We start from the raw sequence: 21,615 nt of genomic DNA, 5'->3' as shown, positions 1-21,615 counted from the left end.
ATGCGTTATAATGTTGGAAATCGGTGAATTCAAATTCTCTCAATTTCAAACGCGAAACTGAGCCTTACGTCGCCACTGTCGCCTGGGGACGTAAGGATCACTTTCGCGTACCCGCGACGTCGAGATCCGAATCGCCAAGGATCACGTCGATTCTCGTTGCCGTTAGCCTAGAAAACGCCGAGGAAGAGATGATCTCACCTGATGAAAGTGGAGTCGGCGGCGGGGCTGGAGGGTCTCGGCGAGGAGCTCGCGGTAGACGCCGTGTTGGTCTCCTCCACGTCCATCATCGTTCATGCCGACCAGCAGCACTACCGCCAGCAGCAACTCCACCACCACCACCTCCTCCACCGCTACGATATCTGACCCCGTAAGGGCAGGAGAGGGCTGACGACGACGAGCACCGCGACCACGACACGACGATCACGACGATTCGCGAGGTCCACCACCGACAGGGAACCACCACCGGCGTCCGACGTACGAGAGACGGTTCCCGCGCGCGGGAGGAGGGCAGAAACCATAGAATCGAGGGAGCCGCGAGGGGGTTGGGGGTTGGTTTCACGCCCGTCGTCCGCGAGCGCGGGCTTGCGGATAACAACTGGCGAACGACGGTACCCCCACCGCCCCCTACAGCGCGACGCGACGCGCCGCGACGCCTGGTGATCCTGCGCCACCGACCGACACCTGCCGCCGCGCAGGTTCCTAGTGTCGCGCAAGCGTCGATTCACCACTCGTCCGAAATCGAACGAAAAATCACGCGGAAAGCGCGAGCAACTTCACGGCTTTTCGAAATCTTTAAATACAATGGCGGCTTTTTCGCGGATAATTCGAATCTTTAAGCCGGTACCCTGAACTCTCTCATCGATAAATGAGTCTCTCATGACTTGTAAGTTTTTCAATCGGCTGTAAGGCACATTTCAAGATAACAGAGAATAGAGGAAGACCTTAGAATGCTCTAAATTAAAGGACGACGAAGAAATTACGAAATCATTACGAAAAACCATTGCGATACTTTAAGTTTCCTTGAAGTTGCAGTAAACTTTAATAAAAACGTATAATCGGATGGTTTTACAATCTTTATAATTATTAATTTATTATTTCTATTTATTAATAATTTTTATAATTCTATATAGTTATATATATAATATTAAAGAATTCTCTTTATATTCTAAGTATTTAATTGTTATCTTTGCGGGATACATGATATCTTACAAATGTTTCTCCTACTAACAATGGAAATATCAAAGAAGCCTCTGCATATACCTGAAATAAAAAATGTCCCTTAAGAACAATGTCCCTTAAGAACTTGATCGAACTCGATCGCACTTTTAGTATTAACAGACAATATAATAACCTTGACAGGATTGGCATCTTTTCGGATTTTTCCCCAAGAAACCGCTTCATCGGGCCGGGCACCGCTGTCGCTGCCATCAAATTCTGAAGAAGTGTTCAAGAAAACAGCAAAATCAGCACCATTCCTCTGTAATAATAAAGTTTTGTTATTATTTAATCGATGCACAACAATGATACTTCAAATAAAAATATCTCACCATAAGATTAGCATTACAGATATGATGTTTTACGACACCACCTCCAATGATTATCATGCCACTCGTCACAGCTTTCATAGATATCGTGTTTAATCTCTTGAGATCTATGGAATGAGAAATTTTATCTATCAATATCTCTCTCTCTCTCTTATCAGTCCGCGAATATTATGTTATAAATAATAAACATTGCATGAAATATTATATCAAATATACCTGCAAGTATGTCGATTACAAGTCCTGGATTCTTGAAGGAATGAAAGAACATCATGTCACCAAGGCTGCCATCAGTCAACGCTGGACAAAATACTGGGATCTTATTTTTTGCAGCCCAGTAGTAAATCGATTCTTCATTATTGATCTCCTCGCCAAGTCTGGCTATTACCTTAGACGGTGTCCACAAGGTACCCTGTTACAGGGCTTAATTCAGTTACAATAATAACAGCAATGTACGCTGCACATGATTTCTTCATTGTTGTAAGAATTCACGCACCTGTTTCACCTGTTCATTCAGCATCGTGTCTAACTTTGGCATCACCCAATCTTCGAACAGGCAATAATTGTCATTTGGTACTATCAAATTTCCAATTCTGTTAAGTCCCTTTTCTCTGAGAAGTTTGCCATCATAACTGAATTTTCCAAGATACGTAGGTGCTAAACACTTTATCAGATCCTCTTCCACTCCACCAGCTGTAGTAACTATACAATCTACCTAGAAATATTTCTTTGTAGAGGCTTTTGTAGAGAACTCTGGATATCTAATAAGTAAAAATATTAAATATAAAAACCTACAAAATTATGTTGCACAAGGTATTTTATAGTCTCTCTAATACCAGAGGATATCATGTTTGATGTGTACCCTAGGAATATTGAACAACTATGTTTTCTTTTTATAAATTTATCTTCCTCTAAACTGTCAATTTGATCTTCTGCAAGAGGTACGCTTCTTTGATCCAGCATTCGGTTTATCTCTTCCACTGCTAATCCAAAATTTGTAGCTTGAAAACCAGAATATTTCATGGCCTTGAATACTTCATGATAATCAAGACCATTGTTAAAATCATAACCTGCATGTACATAAGACTTTGTTAGTAATTATCGGTAGTAAAAATTGTAGCTAAAAGCATAGAATAAAATACCTTTTACTGTAGATGTACCAGGTGATACAGAATCACTATGAACTAGTACAGAATTCCTTGCTAATTCTTCTATAGTATTGAATGTATTTTCTTTTGTTGTGCTAGCCATAATGATAGCAGGTATGCCTCTTTAGCTATACTGGGATTATATTGGAAAGAAAGCAAGACATATGAAAGCAGCACAAAAATTACCTGATCAATTAAATAGGCAAGATTCAATGGCTACTTCTGCAAAGATAGCAGTAATAAAATTATTTGTATTTTACAGCTTAAAGTCTGCGGTTTACAAATATATTTTCAGATATAATGTTTACCTATTCCTTATACTATATACAATCAAAATCTAACAAGTGTCAAAATTTTGGACAGTTTGTTAAATCACATCATCTAAATAAAATATCACATTTTATCATTTGGGTCTTCTTTTTAATTTACATATAAATTACATATAAATTATAGCGCGATCTGTCTTCATAGAATTATTCACTGTTAAAACAAGAAAGCTCTTTTTGCTTCAATTGTTTATAAAAAGTGATCAAATCGATGTTCAAGATTTCTTAAAAAGCGAGTGGAACGTTCAAACTTTCTTTTTTAAAATGCATTCCTCATGTTTTTTTTAATATAAATAAGCTTTTGATGTAAACATGCAACTAAAAAATATTGTTAAGAATTGAATGATTGACACTTCTCATTCAATATAGTACATCTTAAAAAAATAATGTTATGACTTTTATATATTTAAAATTACAAATTTTTTAACTATAAAATGCTTTACGAATTATTACTGGCATTTTTCAAGAAGTTAGCTTTGTCTATTTCTCATGATCAAGAAAACTGATCTTTTAATTAATTATAAATAATATATGTGATATAAAAGTGTAACCTGTCATTGAGTTATATAATTTAAAAATAAAAGGATCTTCTCTCTCTCTCTCTTATTGTTAAATTATAAGATTTAAAACTAAAATACCTTTAACCTATAATTGAATCGCACTTGTAACGTCCGGATCTATTTTAGAACATTAACAATATATTATTATAGACCGGGAGGCCGACTTGTCTGATTTCAGACATCACTAGATATTATATCCCTATGTTACTAGATGTAAGTACGTGCGCATATGCATATTCGCGAGCGTTAAAACATTATAATTAAAATGCCGAATGCTGCGTGCTGCTGGAGAGTCTCGAAATCGACGGATCTCGGATCGACCCAAAGAAACCGCTATCGCTCAGTGCGATAAGCCAACATAAACAGGAGCATGAAAGCTGAATCCTAAACACCACTCAGGACACCGACGCGGTGACATCATGCAAAGGAATGAATCTCTTCCCTCGCCATAACTCCATGGACCAATCGGAGAACGACTCTCAGCGACAAAGCGACGTATAAAAGCGCGCGCATTTGTAGAGAAGGCAATATATATAATTATTTTCTTCTCATAGTTAGTCTCTGGTAGCTTCGTGTACTTATTCAGCATATTATACTTAGTCGTAAAATCCGACTGTGTTGCAATTACTTTGCCTACCCTTCATATTTCAAACGTTGCGAAATCAAATTCTGAATCGCGGGCCGCATCAACCCGCGTGGTATCGGAACATCCGAAGCCGAGCCAGGAGAACAAGCACCGCTGATTTTCCGCCAGATTCATCAATCGTTTCGCCAGGCTCCCGAGACCCAGGGTAAACTCGGTGAAAAGCAGAGTGACCCAAAAGCGGAGCCATCACTCTGTTGACCGTCCACGTAAGTCACTGATTTCACTACTTTCAAATTTCCCTATATAGTTATTTATCGTGGACGTAACACACTGCATACAGTGGTGGTTCGTAGCGGAGATTTCGAAACTAATGGCTGCGTTCAGCAGGGAAAGCTGCTTTGCAACTGTTGTGAAATTCGTGAATCTGATTGGTACATGCTCTTGGATTTAACCTAAATTAAGAGCATACTCCAATCAGATTCACGAATTTTACACAATTGCAAAGCAGCTTTCTCTGCTGAACGCAGCCAATAAAAATAATGGAAGATTTACATTGCGTGATATTCGATGTACGATGATGTGATTACCAATAATAAAGTTCCTTTACTAAAGTTTCTAGCTAGCGACATTTTGTCTCCAGAAAACCAATTCTATAATTGAATATTGATCGTATGTTGGACGCAATATGAAACTCCATAACGAGTTTAAAGAATGATTAAATTCATTATTAGTTCCACTACGAAGCGCTACTATCTTAATAAAAAATTAAGTATGAACATGAGAAGAATAATTGACAGCAATTTTGATCAATTTGTTATTCTTACTGCCATACTTCCATTGTAAATGGACCTTGACATTCACATCACGCTTACGCAATTGTAAATTACCTTTATACTTATAATTTTAAAAAGTTCGATATAACCGCTATATCGTATAAATCAGAAACGTTATAAATATACAAAGTGGAATACGAGAAACTTGAAAAAAAATACTATTTGTAGGTATTGTTACTTTATCATAATCAGTTGTATTTCATGTTCTCCTAACTATTTAAAGTAAAATCATAACACGAAAGCTAAGTTTGTTTTGCGCACTTCCGTATCGAAAAAATCATTCTATCTTCCTTCAGTAGGTAATGAACGATAAAGGTAGAAAAATATTCTTAGCACGAAAATGTTCAAGAACTTAACCAAAATTACTAGTTATACTGCGCAATATCGAATAATTTGAATCTCTCATATGTAATATACGTTATTGTTACATGATATTCCTCAATTTAGCGAAAATTAGTCAATTTATCTGAATATATACTTTTGATTATATGTCCAACAGTTTAATTACATCAGGGGAAACTCCAGTGTTAATGCTGTTCCATGGCAAATAAAGTTGAGGTAAACATTTGTGTTGCTTGAGTATTATTGTACATTTTGTGGTTATATGCTTGAATTATATATACATTTAAATTTTGACATTAAATAATTAAACTTTGACATTTTTTATATTAAATCATATTTGTAATTACCATTAAATTATATTTGATTGTATATTATAGACTACATTTGGCACTCTTGAAACGGATGAACGTTACAAGAAATTAGAACGCTGTTTGAAGTTAGCCTTGCTAAAGGAGAAACACAACAAAAATGTACATAACACAGTGGAACAATCCATATCAAGCTGGCCTAGTATCTCAAGCATTAATGCAGATACTATAAATTCCAATTGTATAACTCCATCTATACAGGCTTTAAGAATTGATAGCAAGATTTTAGCCTCTAGTAATAACCTAAGATGTATGCTGTCAAAAAAGAAGGATTATGATATCAATAAAAAAATTATAGCTACTTCTAGTGTTAAACAGTACAGTGCCAAACAGGATAATTATATTGATCAATGTAAAATTATGCCACCTCCATCAGTGAACAGAGTCTATCATACTTCAAAGAGAAGACAGAATAATGTTGATATATTATCGGAAGGTGAAAAACTTGCATCGACACCACTCAACAGTTCAATTCAGCCTTCAGTGATAAACAGTGATACCTTTGCCTTTAAAAATTCAAAAATTAACACAAGTTATATATCTGCTAGTACAAATAATGATGAAGAATATCTACATTCTTTGGTAACACCTGCTAAAGATTTACCAAAGAGTATTGAGAGAGTATTTTCAAAGTGGAAAGTTATGTTAAATGCTGAGCATCAATTAATAATCAAGGGAACATTAAAATGGTGAGTAAAACATACTATATGATAATATGATTAGCATTGACGTTATTAATATTTTTCAAGTGTTACATGTAACATTTATTGTTTCATTAACAGTGGCAAGGTTGCACGCAGTAAACCAGTTATAAGAAGATATTCCGCTACATGTGTTGAATCTATTTTCAAACACCAATATCACCTTCAAGGAAGTATTAATGATGAAAAAAATGGTAATTATTTGTATGAAATCTGTTCTACTCTTTTTTCTCTTATAGTCTTTATTTGATTTAAATAATTATATTCTGTGCACAGAATTGCCAGATTATATACGTGGCAAATTCTACAATGGCTTTCCTGACGATTGGGAGAACGTTTATCAGATATGGAGAACATTCGTCAACGAGGGATGCTTGGTAACATTTCGTTGGCCCACACCCATCACCGACAGTGATGACGACTTAAAAAGCGAAATGACAGATTTAACATACGTATGCAGGACGAGGAACAAGAGTAATACTTTATTGAGATCTTATGAAACGATTGAACCTGCTAAACAAGTAATTCAGCCTAAAAGTCAAGGCAATAAATCGTCAGAAAAAGTAAAAACATATAATTCCATGCAAAGTACCAAAAGTTACGGAGAGAATTGCACGTTCGTCAAGTCTTTCGTTTCCGATGCTGAGAATGATAGAAGTCTTGCCGCGCAAGCAAGCAACGTAAGTAACGAGCTGAATAAGCAAAATATTAAGACGAACGTAAATCAACCGCACAGTCCTAAGAAGAAAAATAAATTGAAAGATTTCCTTCAAGAGGACAAATTGAGTATCATTATTAACAACCTAGCAGATAAAAATTGTTCTACGAAATATATCGACAAAATTATCGAAATGTTCGATTGCTTGGATTATGTGATGTCTTACAGAACAAAAACGGAAAGTGATTTCAACATGGTCTCCGAAAATTGCAATACGTCTAAATCTGAAGAAAATTCGCTACAAGTACTCCTGTGCAACAAGGATAATAATATAGATGACAATAATCACGAGAAACGAACAGAACCGAAAAGCCAAATGCACTCCTCCGATCTGGGATATGGGAATATAAAGAACGACATCGATCCTAACCAGCTAAGATCGCACGTGAAAGATAGCGTTAAACAGGAACACGAAGACTTCGATAAATCTGAGAGCGAGATTTACGCGGGCGTACCGAAGATCTCGATCGAGCGAGTTTTACAAGCTCGTGAAGCGATGAGAAAGTTTCCGAGACGTAAGGTGAGAAAGAAGGCTACTCAACTGGACCAGCAGATGCACGCGGCGAATGAACAGCATAATGCAAACGTTAAACACAACTTCACCGTTCACACCACGCTTCCGACGTCTAACGCCGAAAAGAAGAATCTTCTTCCCGATGAATCTTGCGTTAGTATCACGGAGGAGGAAATGGAAGCGCCAGAGATCACAAGAACACATCACAGAGTAGCGAATATCGTTCACAAACCGCAGGAAACGACGTTTAGTAGTCATCAGCTACAGCGAACGGATTCCGTCATTCGTACGGAAAAAACAGCTGCTCCTGCGACGCGTATGCAACGCAACGAACCATTCTTTCTTGACAGGCTCAATTTTATTCAGCCACAAAGGATCAAGCCGAACATTTTTACGAAGAAACAAAACTCGCGTGAAGTACAAGAGAAAAGGCAATTGCAATTTACAGATGTTGATTATACCACCAATTCCGACGTCGAGAAAGACGTCGCAACTGCGACGAACGTGTGTAAAACACGCGAATCTAACGGAGCAGAATCTCATGCTAATTTGCGCCAAGACGCAGCGGTTGTTCACGGCGAAAATGGCAACGATTTCCTCGAGAAGGCTCGTGTCTCGCAGGAATTTGTCGAGCTACCGAAAGTCAAGGATGCAGTTACCAGATCTAAACCTACTATAGTCTCGGCAATACCTGTGAATATTAACTTAAGATTAACTAAAGCAGATGTGCATAGATCCGCGAAATCGCATGACTCAGATGTAAGTATCATAGACACGCATGAGCAGCGCGCGAATGTTCGCTCGATGGAAGAAACTCCTAAGAAGAAGCCCGCACCCGTATCGAAAACGTCGACCATTACGGAACCTGCGTTTATCCCGAACGAATTGCCTCTCAGTACAACAGTCAACATCGAGAAAGAGAACGATGCAGCATCGAGTATCGCGAAAAATGCAAAAAAAGAATCGGATAACACGAGTCCGACTAAATCGAAGACGATTGTAACTAAACGATCTAACAAGCAAGTCGACGAAAACAATCCTAAGATGCTGACTGCGTGGGCGCCGAAAGTAGTGTATCATCCCACGTTCAAAACTGAGTTGGGTTTGACTTTTCAAGGAAAATTGCTCAAGTAAATACTTCCGTTATTTTATAGAAAGTATATATTAACTATATAATATTAATATAATTGTAAGATGTTACATTACTTTTTTCTTCCCTTTTTAGCGAAGCTGGTCACATCGTGCATAGAAACTTCACAACGGATATCGTACTTAGGCGATTGTCGCCGACATTGGTCGAAACGGTGAATCACGAATTCTATCAGCTTCTTGGGCCTCTGAGTGATAATAAGCACGGTAGATGTATAATCCAGTGATAATCAACACATTAAATATTTATCAATTAATAATCTTGCTTCGTCGCATTTAGTTATTTCCAAGGAACTCGTAAAACAATGTCGTCACGGATGTCCCGCGAAGATCGAGCAATTTTGCCTAGCGTGGAAATTGTTGCAACATGGTAAGTGTGACAATTTTCTTGTAAGATTTCATTATTGTATATTATTCTCTTTTTATTACGAGAAATGTTTCTCGTGCTTCAGGCGAAGTAGAAGTAGTCGAAGAAAAGCCTCACGATATCACAACGACTTCGCTATCTGTACCAGTCAGTTCCAGAGGGCGTAAGATCTTACCACCATTGAGCTATTGGACAGGTGTGTGATAGAAAAAAAAAGAGAAGAGGATAAATAAGTTTTTTTTTTAAATATAAAAAAAATATATATATATAAATGTCTGTGTATTCTCTCTTAAGTTAATGCGCAAGATAAAGACCAAGTCAAACGGATTTCTCTTATTTTCTACACAGGTGAACGAGTAACTTTGAAGGACAACATTCCAGTCTATAGCTTGGGGAATTCGAAAAAATCGTCGTTAACTTCGCTAAGTCCGAATAAGAAACAAGAGATAAATCCTAAAGACGCATCAAAGAACAATGTGACTAAACAAAAACCGTTGCCGGATACCAATGAGATTTTCAATACAAATAAGAATCAGGTGAGGTTATATATTTTCACAAGTCAATATATTTTCATAGATTATTGAAAGAGGATTCTTATCAAATTCTGTGCGATTTATTGACAAGGTTACCTCTACCAAGTTACCTAAAGCTGCGGATAATGTAAAGAAATTCCGAAAATCTACAGTTAATGGGAAACGAAAAGTATCGCAACAATTAACGTTCTCATCGAGTGATTCTGATTTTGAAGAAGAACGCAAGATGTCTCCGCATAAGGTAACATTTAAACTATTTGGAAAAAAAATATTGATAAGAAGCAAAAACAAGACAATCTTTATCGTACACTTCTGAAAGAAACGCTTGATTTTCTCTTTTTGTGCAGCGCTTACGTAACTCTCAATCAAATACGGATAAAGATGCAAAAGTACAATCGAAATGCACTATGACATTGAGAAAACGGCAGAAGGTAGAAATACCCTTGAACAGAATATCGCACGAAAACACCAACACATCTAGGTAATATTTATTTTCTCATTCAACGAATATTCCTCGTTCTCAATATCACACATAACTATAATTCGATATCGTAATCTGTTTCATTTATCTAGAAATAACGCGACGCATTGCATACCAACAAGAAAATCTTACAGGCATAATATAATGTATACTTATTGTGAAGGCATTCCCCGAGAGGACTTGTTATCGGAGGATCAGATTTCTCTCATATAACGCAAAGCAATAATCATATTTTTGCATATGATATTGATAATCGATACAAATTTGAGCAAGGTATTTTTTCACGTATTTTGCTGTTAATTATTGTGTTATATTTACTATCTTTTCTAATGTTACGTACATACTGTTCATATACTTTGTGAATTGTACTTTGTGAATACACGGTCAAAATGCCGTTACTATTAATAAAAAAATGTCTAAATTTATGTGAAACAGGGAATACTAAGAAAGAGACAGAATAATTAAAACCCAAGCTTCGCGTATATTACTTTCGTGTTTAATATTACCATTTAACAATTGTATAAATTGTTAAACTAAATAATTACCACATACGGCTCATAGGAAGATATATATATATATTTTATATATATATATATATTATATATATATATATATATATATATATATATATATTTGCCAAATAAATAAATCACGATTCATGCGATCGTGTTACAATCACATCGTAGGCGTGTAGCGTTATCAATTTTATCTATTCCTTGATATAATGCAAACGAAAATTTCGTGCGCATAAGTGTGGAACTTGTACAAGTCTACGTGTGTCGCAGATCGCGGTTCATGTCAATTAACGTTCACGTCGACGCGCACGATTGGCGTTTCCCTTTGACAGGAACGATACAAATGCTCGTCGTCAGCACGCATTTGATATGATGTAACTAATAAATATAATAGACTATATGTGTGTACACAGGCACGACGACCCTGTTAGCTCTCGTCGTATAGAGGAGTACCGTCCCCGCTCAAGGACATGCTCCGCGGACTAGAATTCGTATGTGGAGTACCCCGCGGAGATTTATACGACGGAGTTCGCGTGGAGGAAGGTCTGTTTCTGCCTGAAGGCGTCGTCCTGCCAGCTGATTCGTCGTAACTGCGAGGAGTTTTCCTCGATTCCTCGTACCTCGGCGTCGATCCACTGAAAGCACGTTTAAATCACATTAACGTTAAACTGAACGCGAGCTTAGTTTTAGTTTTTAACGACAGGTTCGTAAAGTTCCAATATCTTTTATATGGAAAATTACAGCACAAAAGGAGAACGAAACTCACGATACACGGGGACCGCTCTTTAGTCGCGCCCACGCTTCGGCTGCTTTTCTCCAATCCGTGGGATCGCCGGAAGGAGTAGATAAGGGCGGCGTAGGTCTGTGCGATGGAACAGATCTGTGATGACCGGGAGTCATCGAAGGAGGGGGCGGATGCACGAAGGGCCCTTGATGATGGCTCGGCGTCTGTTGACCGTATCTCGGGGTCGGCTGACCATGATGTGGAGTATGATGAGGCGTCTGGTACGGTGTCATGAATGGAGTCTGTCCGGACGGCGTATACGGTGTATTCGGATACGTGTGTACTCCGCCATAACCAGCGGCGCCAGTTGCCCCCGGGGTATGCGGCGGATAATGATGTGGCGTTTGGTTCGCCACCTGCGACAAGGAGTGCAGCATGTGATGTGGAAGATTCTGCGCCACTCTTTGTATCGCCTCTTGATTCATTCCTGGAATAGAAACGTTGCCTTCGTAATAACAGTTGACATAAGCTGCAGGGACATTAATTGACTAGATTATAAGCAGACTTATTGTAGATTATATAGTAAGATTATATATTATATTATATATAATATATAATCTTATTATATAATCTTATATAATAATCTTATTATAATATATATAATCTTATTATAATATATAATCTTATTATATTATATATTATATTATATTATATTATATTAATAGCGTTAAATGAACGGTAAGCTAACCCATGAAATTCGAAGACTTACCACTAACGGCACCCGGTGTGGTGTATGGTGTTCTGGAAGTCATTGCACCACGTGGTGTGCTAGGAGTGGATTGTCCAGGAAGTGGGTCCCTGAAATGTTCCTTAAACCAGCGGAATAAGTCGTTCACTCTACCGAACATCTGTGCTCTGAATCTGAAGCCCTCAGGCGTCACCGTGATGTACTCATGGCGGCACCGAGTTCGCGGCAGATAAGAGAGCAAGAACTTTCCGGGATAATTCTGCGAAAACACAAAACAAAGATGATTTTATTGACTTGACGTAAGCTTCCATAACGCGACGCTGAAAGATATAAAATTTTTACGGCAATGAAAACCTTTAAATTTTAAAGGTAAGAAGAAATTTTAAGATTTTAGATTTTCATAAATATCTTACTAGGATTTTAAAAATTCGTTTTAAAAATTTACATTCATATATTTAAAAATTTACATTCATCAAATGCTTACCTTAGCCGCTGATATTATATAAGGAATACCACCGGGATTCTCTTTCTTTTGCTCCTTCAATATCTCTTCCGCTTTGTCCTTGATTCCCTCTACTGTCGGCTTGTAGTACTTGAAGTCCAACAATTCGGAAGCGTAAGCCGCCATGGGATTCACGTGGCGCGCGATGATCTCGTCCAGATCTTCGAACTCCTCGTTACCGATCCACAAACTCTGGCCCAACGAGAAGGCGTTCTCTTTGCCTTCCTCTCGCACGTCGATGTGCTGGTAGATCTCGTCGGTGACCTTCCACGTGACTGTCAGGTGATCGGAACCTTTGCTGCTCGGTCTTACTATCGCCTCGCCTTGCTTCATCGTCTGCATCAGCTTCACGGATTCGACGAAGCTGATGTTATGGAAGGACGGATGGACGATCACGCGCTTCACGTAGATCTGTCTCTGCTTTGCCTTCTTTGCGTCCTCCTCTACTTTCATATCCCTCTGTTCGGCATCAGTGTCGTAATACGGATCTCGTTGCGGTCTGAAAATGTACGATATATTAATTTATACTGACCAATTTACATGTGAAACGCGATAAATTATTAAATGCAAATTATATTCGCAGTTAAGACAATGAGAAAATCGTTGCAAAAGTATCTTGAGCTGAAAGACCTATCAATGATTTTTACAGATTTTTTATTTTATTAAAGTAACACACACACTATGAAGACAATTTAATTAATTGTTTCTATCCTCTGTATATTCATTTTATACGTTATATACGAGGGCTATTTTTTTTTCAAGGTCCGATCGGTCGCGAAATTAAAACCGCAGTGAAAATCCTATGAAGCTTTGTGCAGATATGTTGCGCAGAGTGTGTAGTACGACTACCGATCACATCACGTCTCTCTCGTCAGTCCTGAGCGCGTGGTGAGCGAGTAAACATGCCTAGGACAATAGAAAGTCTCCCGCCAAGTGTGAGCTGCGTGCTGTCATTCGGTTTCTTCATGCTGAGGGGATCAATGCTGCGGAAATTCATCGACGAATGAGTAATGTGTATGGTCAAACTTTCATGAGTGACAGCAAAGTGCGACAATGGTGCAGGAACGCTCCTGCGGCGTTTCGAATGGGAAGTGTTTGATCATCCGCCGTACAGCCCGGATTTGGTTCCTTCGGATTTTCATCTCTTTCCCCACATGAAAAACTGGCTAGGAGAACAGTATTTTCACACAGATGACGAGCTTCAGACCACCGTCAACAGTTGGCTGAAAGCACAGGCGGCTGCCTTCTATCACGAGGGTATTGGAAAGCTGATACCACGCTATGAAAAATGTCTACATTGGAATGGCGACTATGTAGAGAAGTAGCCGAAAGATATACTTAGATATTGAAAATTAAAAAAAATTGATTTTCACTGTGGCTTTAATTTTGCGATCGATCGGACCTTGAAAAAAAAATAGCCCTCGTATGTTTTATACGTAATTTGTCATAATTCGCTTACCTCCATTCATGATTCTTGTCAGCGAGATCGCTGCTCTTGCTGGTACACTCAACACTGAAACGATCCACCTCGATCTTCACGATACGACAATGGATGATCTGCTCAATGCTTACTCTCTCTTCGGGATTCGCGACGTGTCTGTCGGACAAGTTCTTGATATGAATATAGCCGGATATACCGTTGTCCAATCGCAGTCTCACGCCAGTTGCTTTCCCCGGGCAACCGCCAGCGTCAAAGTGATTCCATACTTCCGACAGTTCGGGGAAATCGTTCTTCAGGCAAAACGGACACTGCCATAGACCAGTGTCCTCGTTTCTAACTGGATTTGCCTGATCTAGTTGCTCACCCTGTGGTTTCCGGTGGCTGATGCCAACCACAGTGGCCAACACCAACTTGCCGACGTAGAAAGTCTCGGGTGTTTCCTTAGTTAAGACATCGAATAATTTCTCCGGGCTGGGAGACTGGTAAAGCACGCGAAGATCCTTGTACCTGCTGTTCAGCTCAGCTCTGATATCGTACAGGGTGACGCATTTGTTGCCGAAGCCTTGCCTCTCGAGTTCCTCGGCAAAAGCATCGAGATCCAAGTCTTTTAATCTCTCTGGAGACTCGAGTATCTCCTCGAGAGCGCCGGCAGGATTAGCATCTTCGTCATCGTACTCGAGAGCATCCACTGCCATTTTTCGAGCCCATTCGTAAGTCTCGGGATGCACACGCGAACCGTCAAGCACTTCCACATACGCTTCGGTGCTGTCGCCCAAACTATTAGTGTCGATCTTAATAAAACCGGCACAATTGATGAACACTTTCGGCCCCATGTGACAGGCAGTTACAAGCTGTGTTCGATTCTCCAATCTCTGATTCGTTTGTTTCAACATCTTAATTAAAGCTTGACCCTTCCGGGGACCTAAGCCGCATACGAATTGTACCAGATTGCCGCAGTATGCTTGCTGAACTGCCTTATTGACATCTACACCGACTTCGTTCACGCGATTGACGAATTCCAGGTAAAGATTCTCCAACAATTCCTCTTTGGGCAACTGATCCTGTAAACTATGGTATTTGAGACAGAGGATCTCCTCGTCAGCCGTGCATAATTGCGAGAACTCTACCAGTGGATCCTGCATTCTCCTCGCCAGCGAAATAGCTTCACGCAATAGCTGTGGATAATCCCTGAACTCCGAGATACCCTTGTTACTGTTGGAATAAATCTTCGCAAGCTCGTTGTCGCAAATCTCTACCTGGATATTGGGAAATTGTTCGTCCTCGGTCAAGTGAGTGACGCACTCTTTAATGTCGGCCGCTATCATCATCGCTTCCCTGGACTCGCCGGACACCACCACGACGTGAGGTTTTTTCGTGGCTATGAAATTTCTTAACGCCAGCAAGTCTGCCTCCTTCATGGTCTTCTCGTCTTGGCGGTAACTGTTCTTGCGCTTCATCAAGTGCGGCAACCGCAGATAATCCGTGCACTCGCCGTCGGCCGCAACTAGACAAGTGAAAGCAGCTTGAGAGTAGTCGGGCACGTAAGACAAGCCCATGACACGTAGACCCTTGCCGGTGTCCCATTCTTCGTCCTCCTCCTCGGGGAACTCGCAGTTGTACGGCGCAACCTTGATCCAGTTGTACATCTTGCGACAACAGGCGCGCATCACGCACTCCTTCGATTCAGCGATTAGGTTGGTCCGCAGCTCCTTCTTTAAGCTCGGTATGACCATACGATTGAGTGCGATCTCGACACTACCGACACGCAGCGCGTTCCAGTCCTGCACGTTCTTGCTGAACTCATCCCGGTAGTAGAGCTGCTTCATCTCGTCGACGTAGTTGCCGGTGGTGTTACCTTCGATGGTGTCGCTGAGAGTTATCGTGACGAGTTTGTCTTCCTCGACGATTATCAGGTTCAAGAATTGCGCGCCTACGAGATCACGCACCGGTTTATCCTTGAGGTATTTCATAGCATAGATCGGATGGTTCTCGTCGATCTCCTTGATGCCCTTTTTTGTCGGCGTTACGGAAATCTTGGCGCGTTCCATGTACATCTCGCGTACGCACTTACGTACAAGAGGCTCGCGCGCTAGTTGAATCGCCACCATCAATTGCGCGGCTTTCAGTACCTCATCAGGGCTCTTGAATCGCGAACTGCTGTACTCGGTCGCAATCGTTGTCGGTTCGGTGGGTTCCTGGTCTACCTCGTGACGCTGATAATTGTCACGAAGATTCTCAGCATAATGCTCAGGCGTTAGGCCGAATTTCTTTGCCAGACCGTCCAAACCGGCCTTCCTGCAAATCGAGTAAGGTCCGCTTCTTACTGCCTGTTTCAAGGTCTCGTCTATTTCTTCGTCTTCCTCAGCTTCCGGCTCTTCTTCTGGTGGATCCTCGCCGTTCTCCTCGGCCTCGGCGATCTGTTGTTTGCGCCTTTGAATTCTCGCCTCCCGCCGCGCCTCTTTCTCCTTCTTTCGCACGGTCTCTTGCATCTTCGGGATCTCGTGATTGTAGTACAGCATAAAGTGATGGTAGATATCGTTGAGCTCCTCACTCGTCTGCGCGTTCTTCAATCTCTCGATGTCGTCGTCTTTGATCACCCGCACATTTTCCGGCAGCGGCGCGTCTGCGTTCTTCATGATTTCATCCAGCTGGTAGTTGCGCATTTTCTCAAACAGCTTGAGCAGATTTTCTTTTCGCTGACGCAGTTGACACCATTTGGCATCGTATTTGTACACCTTCCACAGATCGTTGATGTTCAGCTCAGGCAGCACGTATTCCTTCCGATAGAAAGATATGAAGGGAACTTCGAAGTGTTGGTTCCGCATGAAGTCCAAGGCTTTCTTGATCTTGGCGATGGTCTGAGGCCCTTTGCGAGCACGTTCTTTAGCCTCGGCGTTCAAGTGGGCGTCTTGAATCGAGATCGTAGGCTTGCAGAACGCCTGCTTATAAATCCATTCTGCTTCCTGTTCTAACTCGTCGGAACCCTCGTGAACCGGTGTAACTGGTACCGACCGAAGTTGCATCCTTTCCGGTATATCTGTGTTACGTATCTGTAATTAAAAATCAGACTCCGTAAGTGGTAATTTAACGATTGATGTACATAATTATTGATATCGCGCATCGTGTACTCGTACCTCATTATCCACGTCTGTGAAGTGGCCGCGCTTCAATTCGCTGGGTTCGTAAATCTCGAAGATGCTCTTTCTCGTTGTTTTCTTCTTCAGCTGCTTCTTCGGACGTCGCGGCCGCTCAGCGTCAACCTCCTCATCCAAGTACTCGTCTTCCTCTTCTTCCTCCTCCTCCTCATAATCTTCCTCGCCATATTTATCGAATTCGTCGTAATCAAAATCAACGCCGAAGATGTCTTGCGCTTCTTGCAACGCCCTAAACAATGCAATTTATCTCTCCACTCATGCGAATTATAAGTAGACAAATAGATGTAAAACTTATTAATCGATTATAAAATAAAGAAAATATCCTTATATTTAAGCAATATGTTATGTATATATGGTACGACAGATATTAATTGTAATATTATATTGTATTGTATAATTAAAATTTAAATATTCTACATACGCATCTGAAAATATTGGTTTCTTTTTCTTTCTCTTTTCAGCGATTGGTCTGCCATCGTCATCAACAATAAAGTCATCCGCGTCAGTATATTCGCCTTCGTCACTGCCCTCCTCGAAATTTTCTACTTCTGGCCTGTGGCTCCGTTCACTTCGTCTTTCATCCTCCTGTAAACAGAATAAAAGCATACGTTAGAATATTATATTCGTACGTAAATAAATACAGGTATTAAAAAATGTCACGCTGTACGTACCGTTATCTCTCTTTCCTGACGTGAGTACGCATGTATACGGTAAATACAAACGTGATATTTACATATTTACATGTGTGTGTTTATATATGCATTTATATGTACGGATCCTCATTCTGAATTCTCTTTTATCAATAAAAGTGTTTTTAAATGTGGTCTGTAAGCTTTCTAATTAGCTTTAAATCACATTTAGCGGCACCTTTATCGATAAATGATTAGAATAAGAAAGTTTAGAACAAGGATCATAAAATACATATTAGTAGGAGATTAAATCAAAATTAAATTATATTTTTATGAATTGCCGCGATGCTCCAAAAAATTATCGAATATAGATAAAAAAGACAGAAGTTGATAAAAGTTGTATTTAACAAAATAACACTGCATTGTATATCTTTGTAGAACTTACATCTCCAGAGCCTTCAAATAATTCATTGGCAATGGCATCTCTTTCCTCATCTGCTTCTTTTTGTTCTTCTTCTTCAGACTCCTCATCTTGGATTCTTCGAAGACGTTTGAAACGTTTCTTTAACAAAAAATTAAATTCTTAATACACATACATCTTCCTAAAGATAAATTATTTATTAAAGAGGTGTATATATATATGTATATATATATATATTTTTTTTTTTTCGGGGTAAAAAAATCGATTTTTTTCTTATTTTGAAGGGTTGATGTGTTTAGAAAGAGTTAGTGAAACCGTTTTCTGAAATTTCGTAAATTATAGAAGATATAACGCTTTATATACCATGACGCACAGACTTACGCCAAGTTTTTTTTTTTAATGGTACTCAGATAGAAATGCTTTTGTAAGAGTGGCTGAAAAGATTTTAGGTACACTCGGTGATCTTTTCTATTGTTCTTTATCGATCCTAACATGATATTTGAAGTCCCGAAAAACTAAAAATCTTCCACATGTGGAAGATGAAAAGAACAATTTAACTACGAAAATGGTCAATAAACTCACCCCATATTACGGTCTTGCAGAGACCATTATTCCATTGGAAAAATGCGAAGTGTAATTTAGGCAACATTTAACCATTACAATTCGACAGCAGAATCACACCACGAACTTTCTCCATAAAGCGTCGATTCTTAATGCGAATGAGAAGCAAAAGCTAATAGCACTTTGAAAAATTATGTGAAAAGTTTTAACGCTTTCCCTTTTGATATTTTCAAGGCGATTCATCTGATTTACGATAATTTTTCAAAAGAAGAACTGCTGAAACGTTGTCTCTTCATTCAAAATTCAAACGAAAGTTTGAATAATTTGATTTGGAGAGTGGCCTCAAAAACGATTAGAAGCGGTGTTCAAATAGTAACAATTGCATCAAATATTACAGTTCGCCTATTCAACGAAGGAATAGCATTACTGTTAAAAATTATGCACACAATGGGCATTATAGTTGGCCGGAATGCGTCACAATACGCGGCCTTTTATAATAACCCAGGCAACCATCCGCGCGCAACACGCGACTCAAGAAGCACGTATTCTGCGAAGGCTTCAAAAAAAGCCAACTGGAAGGTAACTTCGCTATCGTTAAAGATTCCTTTTATCGACCAGGAATAGACGATGACATGTAAGTTGGAAAAAAACTATTAAATAATATCTACACTATATCATAACTAAAATATTATCTACATGTAAACTTATTGCAAAACTTCAAAAACGTTATTATCGAAACTATATTTAAAATTGGACACAGGTTTTTCTCGAAAATGGTGCAACTGATTTGAACAGGGTCTTTCCTACTTATTCTACATTAAATTTTTCACATCTTATCGGATGCTTTTTTTTATTTTAATATTTTCTATAATTTTCTTATAATATAAAATGAAAATTTACCTGAAAAATTGATATGAAAATTTCAATAGTTCGCAATTTTGTTAAAAATCTAAATTTAAAAAATCCCATCCAATAAGGTGTGTAAGATTTTATAACTTTTAAAGATATTTTTGTTTTTTTTGTTTCAAATAAAGCATGCAGACAATTTTCCCGTGCCCAATAAAGATAAAATTTCAGGAAGAGCTAAATGCGTTTGCACACACGACTGTATATTGCAAAAAATAAATAAATAAAAATATATAAACATAGTAGAAAGTTCATACTTTAAGCCCTAAAAAACCCAAACATGCTATCATTTTTAGTTAAAAAAAAAAATTCATAAAATATGCTAATTTTTTAGGCCAAGATATGTATATACCATCTTAATTTAAAGATAATTAAAGTGTACATACTCTCTGAAGCTTAACACCCAAATTTTCTTCCAGTAACTCGTAATCTTCATCTTCTAAACGATCGTCAAAGTCTTCATCACTTTTTTTACGTTTTTTATGATGATCAGAACCATCACTGTCTTCACCTTCACTTTCATCTATGGGATTGTCATCTATTAAATCTTTCAGTTCCTCACGTAACTGGTCCTCATCATCTATAAAATATAACATGTCGATGTATATAATTAGTTACAATTAAAAATTATCCGACATAACAAGTTTTAAAAATCTGTAAACTCTATATTAATCACTGATTTAACAATAATGTGAAGATATTGATGTGAAGATATTGATTTTGACAAAAAAAGTTTCTGCAATTGTTATAAAATTTTCTTCTGCACACTAAGGCAAACTCTAGCAATTTATAGTTTTTCATAAATATATACATATATACATACATATTCATTTAATGATTGCAAATTTAAAAGTTTCTACCAACTAAATTCAAAAGCTTACTGAGCATTCAATAACTAAATATGTGTAACATATGTGATGCGTTCAGGACTAGAAATACTTATAAAGCTCTTAATAAGTTTTTAAATCTAATTAGTTCCGATCTTGAACAAATCCAAGAAAGAAAGTACATGTCTGTCAAATCCAAGAGTTTGTCAAATAGACAATGAGAGATTATAGCACTAAAAAATGCAATTAATCTGTTTTTTTTTACTGCATTGCCTGCACTAACTTGCTAACTAGTTCTTTTCTCTTTTTTCTTTATCAAGCTTTAATTATATATGTTCTTTTCAAGTTTTGTGAATATACACTAGTTCAACAAAAAAGACCAGACCTATTGATACTAGATGTACTTAATCTTTTTTAATCATTTGCAACTATTCCTTGGCACTGCTTACTAACAAATTTTACTAATTCGAACAAAAACGTCGTTTGTATATCAACACAGAAGATCGTCGTAACATTTATCGAACATCTGTTGTACGCATAAGGAAAGAAAATATGAAAATACATCATAGCATTTCTTACCGTCCTCCTCTTCATCGTCGCTCTCCTCCATCGCTTTCAGCTTCTTCAGCTTTCTCTTCTCATTCTGATCCAATTCTTCCTCCCCCTAAAACACGTTAAACGTTCAAGAAACGACGTAGTGATGAACATCGTTTGAACATGCTATTATATTACATAAAACTCACGACATATTGGAGAAAAAAGCGCGAAAGTCGCAAAAATATTTACCTCGCTCACGTCTGCTTCGGAATCTAGATATTGTGCCATGCTGTTGTTATATTATAACTAAACTTCGCTGATGCTTCTCGAGTCTCCCAATTGTCTCGGTCTTGATCATAGACTTAGTATATATAGACCAGGGCTTCCAAACTGTAATGTATTTTACGTGACCAGCATTAGTGGCGGCCTCTGAAATTAGGTCCCTATGGCTGCGTTCCAAAATTCTACTCGGTGGATAGAGT

General features: G+C 38.6%; 4 protein-coding genes across 12 annotated transcripts in view; 1 reads left to right on the top strand and 3 right to left on the bottom strand.

Moving 5' to 3' along the window:
* Nucleotides 1-719, bottom strand: part of LOC116852142 (ecdysone-induced protein 78C) — a 74,671-nt gene extending 73,952 nt beyond the window's left edge. The window contains exon 1 of the mRNA XM_032832216.1: nucleotides 199-719. Coding sequence (XP_032688107.1) covers nucleotides 199-287 — 89 coding nt within the window. The 5' untranslated portion in view covers nucleotides 288-719. The remainder of the gene's footprint in view (nucleotides 1-198) is intronic.
* Nucleotides 720-1,073: 354 nt separating this feature from the next.
* Nucleotides 1,074-4,627, bottom strand: LOC116852159 (probable deoxyhypusine synthase). Of its 3 annotated transcripts, XM_032832229.1 has the most exons (9): nucleotides 4,493-4,627; nucleotides 3,654-3,677; nucleotides 2,684-2,822; nucleotides 2,337-2,611; nucleotides 2,038-2,256; nucleotides 1,761-1,953; nucleotides 1,548-1,651; nucleotides 1,352-1,477; nucleotides 1,074-1,260 (listed from the first exon to the last, which is right to left on the bottom strand). In XM_032832229.1, exons 3-9 carry the CDS (start codon nucleotides 2,790-2,792, stop codon nucleotides 1,174-1,176), a joined length of 1,113 nt encoding a protein of 370 aa, XP_032688120.1. In that variant the 5' UTR covers nucleotides 2,793-2,822; nucleotides 3,654-3,677; nucleotides 4,493-4,627; the 3' UTR covers nucleotides 1,074-1,173. The 3 variants fall into 3 exon arrangements, with proteins under 3 accessions (XP_032688120.1, XP_032688138.1, XP_032688130.1); XM_032832247.1 differs by lacking the exon at nucleotides 4,493-4,627 and having other exon boundaries at nucleotides 3,567-3,660; XM_032832239.1 differs by lacking the exons at nucleotides 3,654-3,677; nucleotides 4,493-4,627 and having other exon boundaries at nucleotides 2,684-2,911.
* Nucleotides 4,628-5,011: 384 nt separating this feature from the next.
* On the top strand, nucleotides 5,012-12,162 carry LOC116851174. Of its 6 annotated transcripts, none has more exons than XM_032830330.1 (12): nucleotides 5,012-5,158; nucleotides 5,494-5,552; nucleotides 5,714-6,393; nucleotides 6,487-6,599; nucleotides 6,682-8,767; nucleotides 8,863-8,993; nucleotides 9,067-9,156; nucleotides 9,239-9,349; nucleotides 9,502-9,689; nucleotides 9,778-9,927; nucleotides 10,034-10,167; nucleotides 10,260-10,606. In XM_032830330.1, the coding sequence occupies exons 2-12, from the start codon at nucleotides 5,535-5,537 to the stop codon at nucleotides 10,378-10,380; spliced, it is 3,822 nt and encodes a 1,273-aa protein (XP_032686221.1). In that variant the 5' UTR covers nucleotides 5,012-5,158; nucleotides 5,494-5,534; the 3' UTR covers nucleotides 10,381-10,606. The 6 variants fall into 6 exon arrangements, 5 of the variants coding, with proteins under 5 accessions (XP_032686221.1, XP_032686236.1, XP_032686230.1 ...); XM_032830345.1 differs by having other exon boundaries at nucleotides 5,060-5,162; XM_032830339.1 differs by having other exon boundaries at nucleotides 5,074-5,158; nucleotides 5,485-5,552.
* Nucleotides 9,375-21,523, bottom strand: LOC116851167 (transcription elongation factor SPT6). 2 transcript variants are annotated; one of them, XM_032830303.1, is made up of 12 exons: nucleotides 21,383-21,523; nucleotides 21,176-21,260; nucleotides 20,156-20,349; nucleotides 18,327-18,443; nucleotides 17,924-17,938; nucleotides 17,674-17,837; nucleotides 17,232-17,481; nucleotides 14,116-17,147; nucleotides 12,639-13,155; nucleotides 12,176-12,413; nucleotides 11,449-11,893; nucleotides 9,375-11,317 (listed from the first exon to the last, which is right to left on the bottom strand). In XM_032830303.1, exons 1-12 carry the CDS (start codon nucleotides 21,419-21,421, stop codon nucleotides 11,110-11,112), a joined length of 5,304 nt encoding a protein of 1,767 aa, XP_032686194.1. In that variant the 5' UTR covers nucleotides 21,422-21,523; the 3' UTR covers nucleotides 9,375-11,109. The 2 variants fall into 2 exon arrangements, with proteins under 2 accessions (XP_032686194.1, XP_032686204.1); XM_032830313.1 differs by lacking the exon at nucleotides 17,924-17,938.
* Between the last annotated feature and the right edge of the window lie 92 nt (nucleotides 21,524-21,615).

This window comes from Odontomachus brunneus, unplaced genomic scaffold, assembly GCF_010583005.1.
Source record: "Odontomachus brunneus isolate Ranch 3 - 2012 unplaced genomic scaffold, Obru_v1 Obru_scaffold_006, whole genome shotgun sequence".
Taxonomy (NCBI): Eukaryota; Metazoa; Arthropoda; class Insecta; order Hymenoptera; family Formicidae; genus Odontomachus; species Odontomachus brunneus.
Note: the sequence above shows the minus strand (reverse complement) of the source record. Positions and strands in the feature narration are given on the sequence as shown.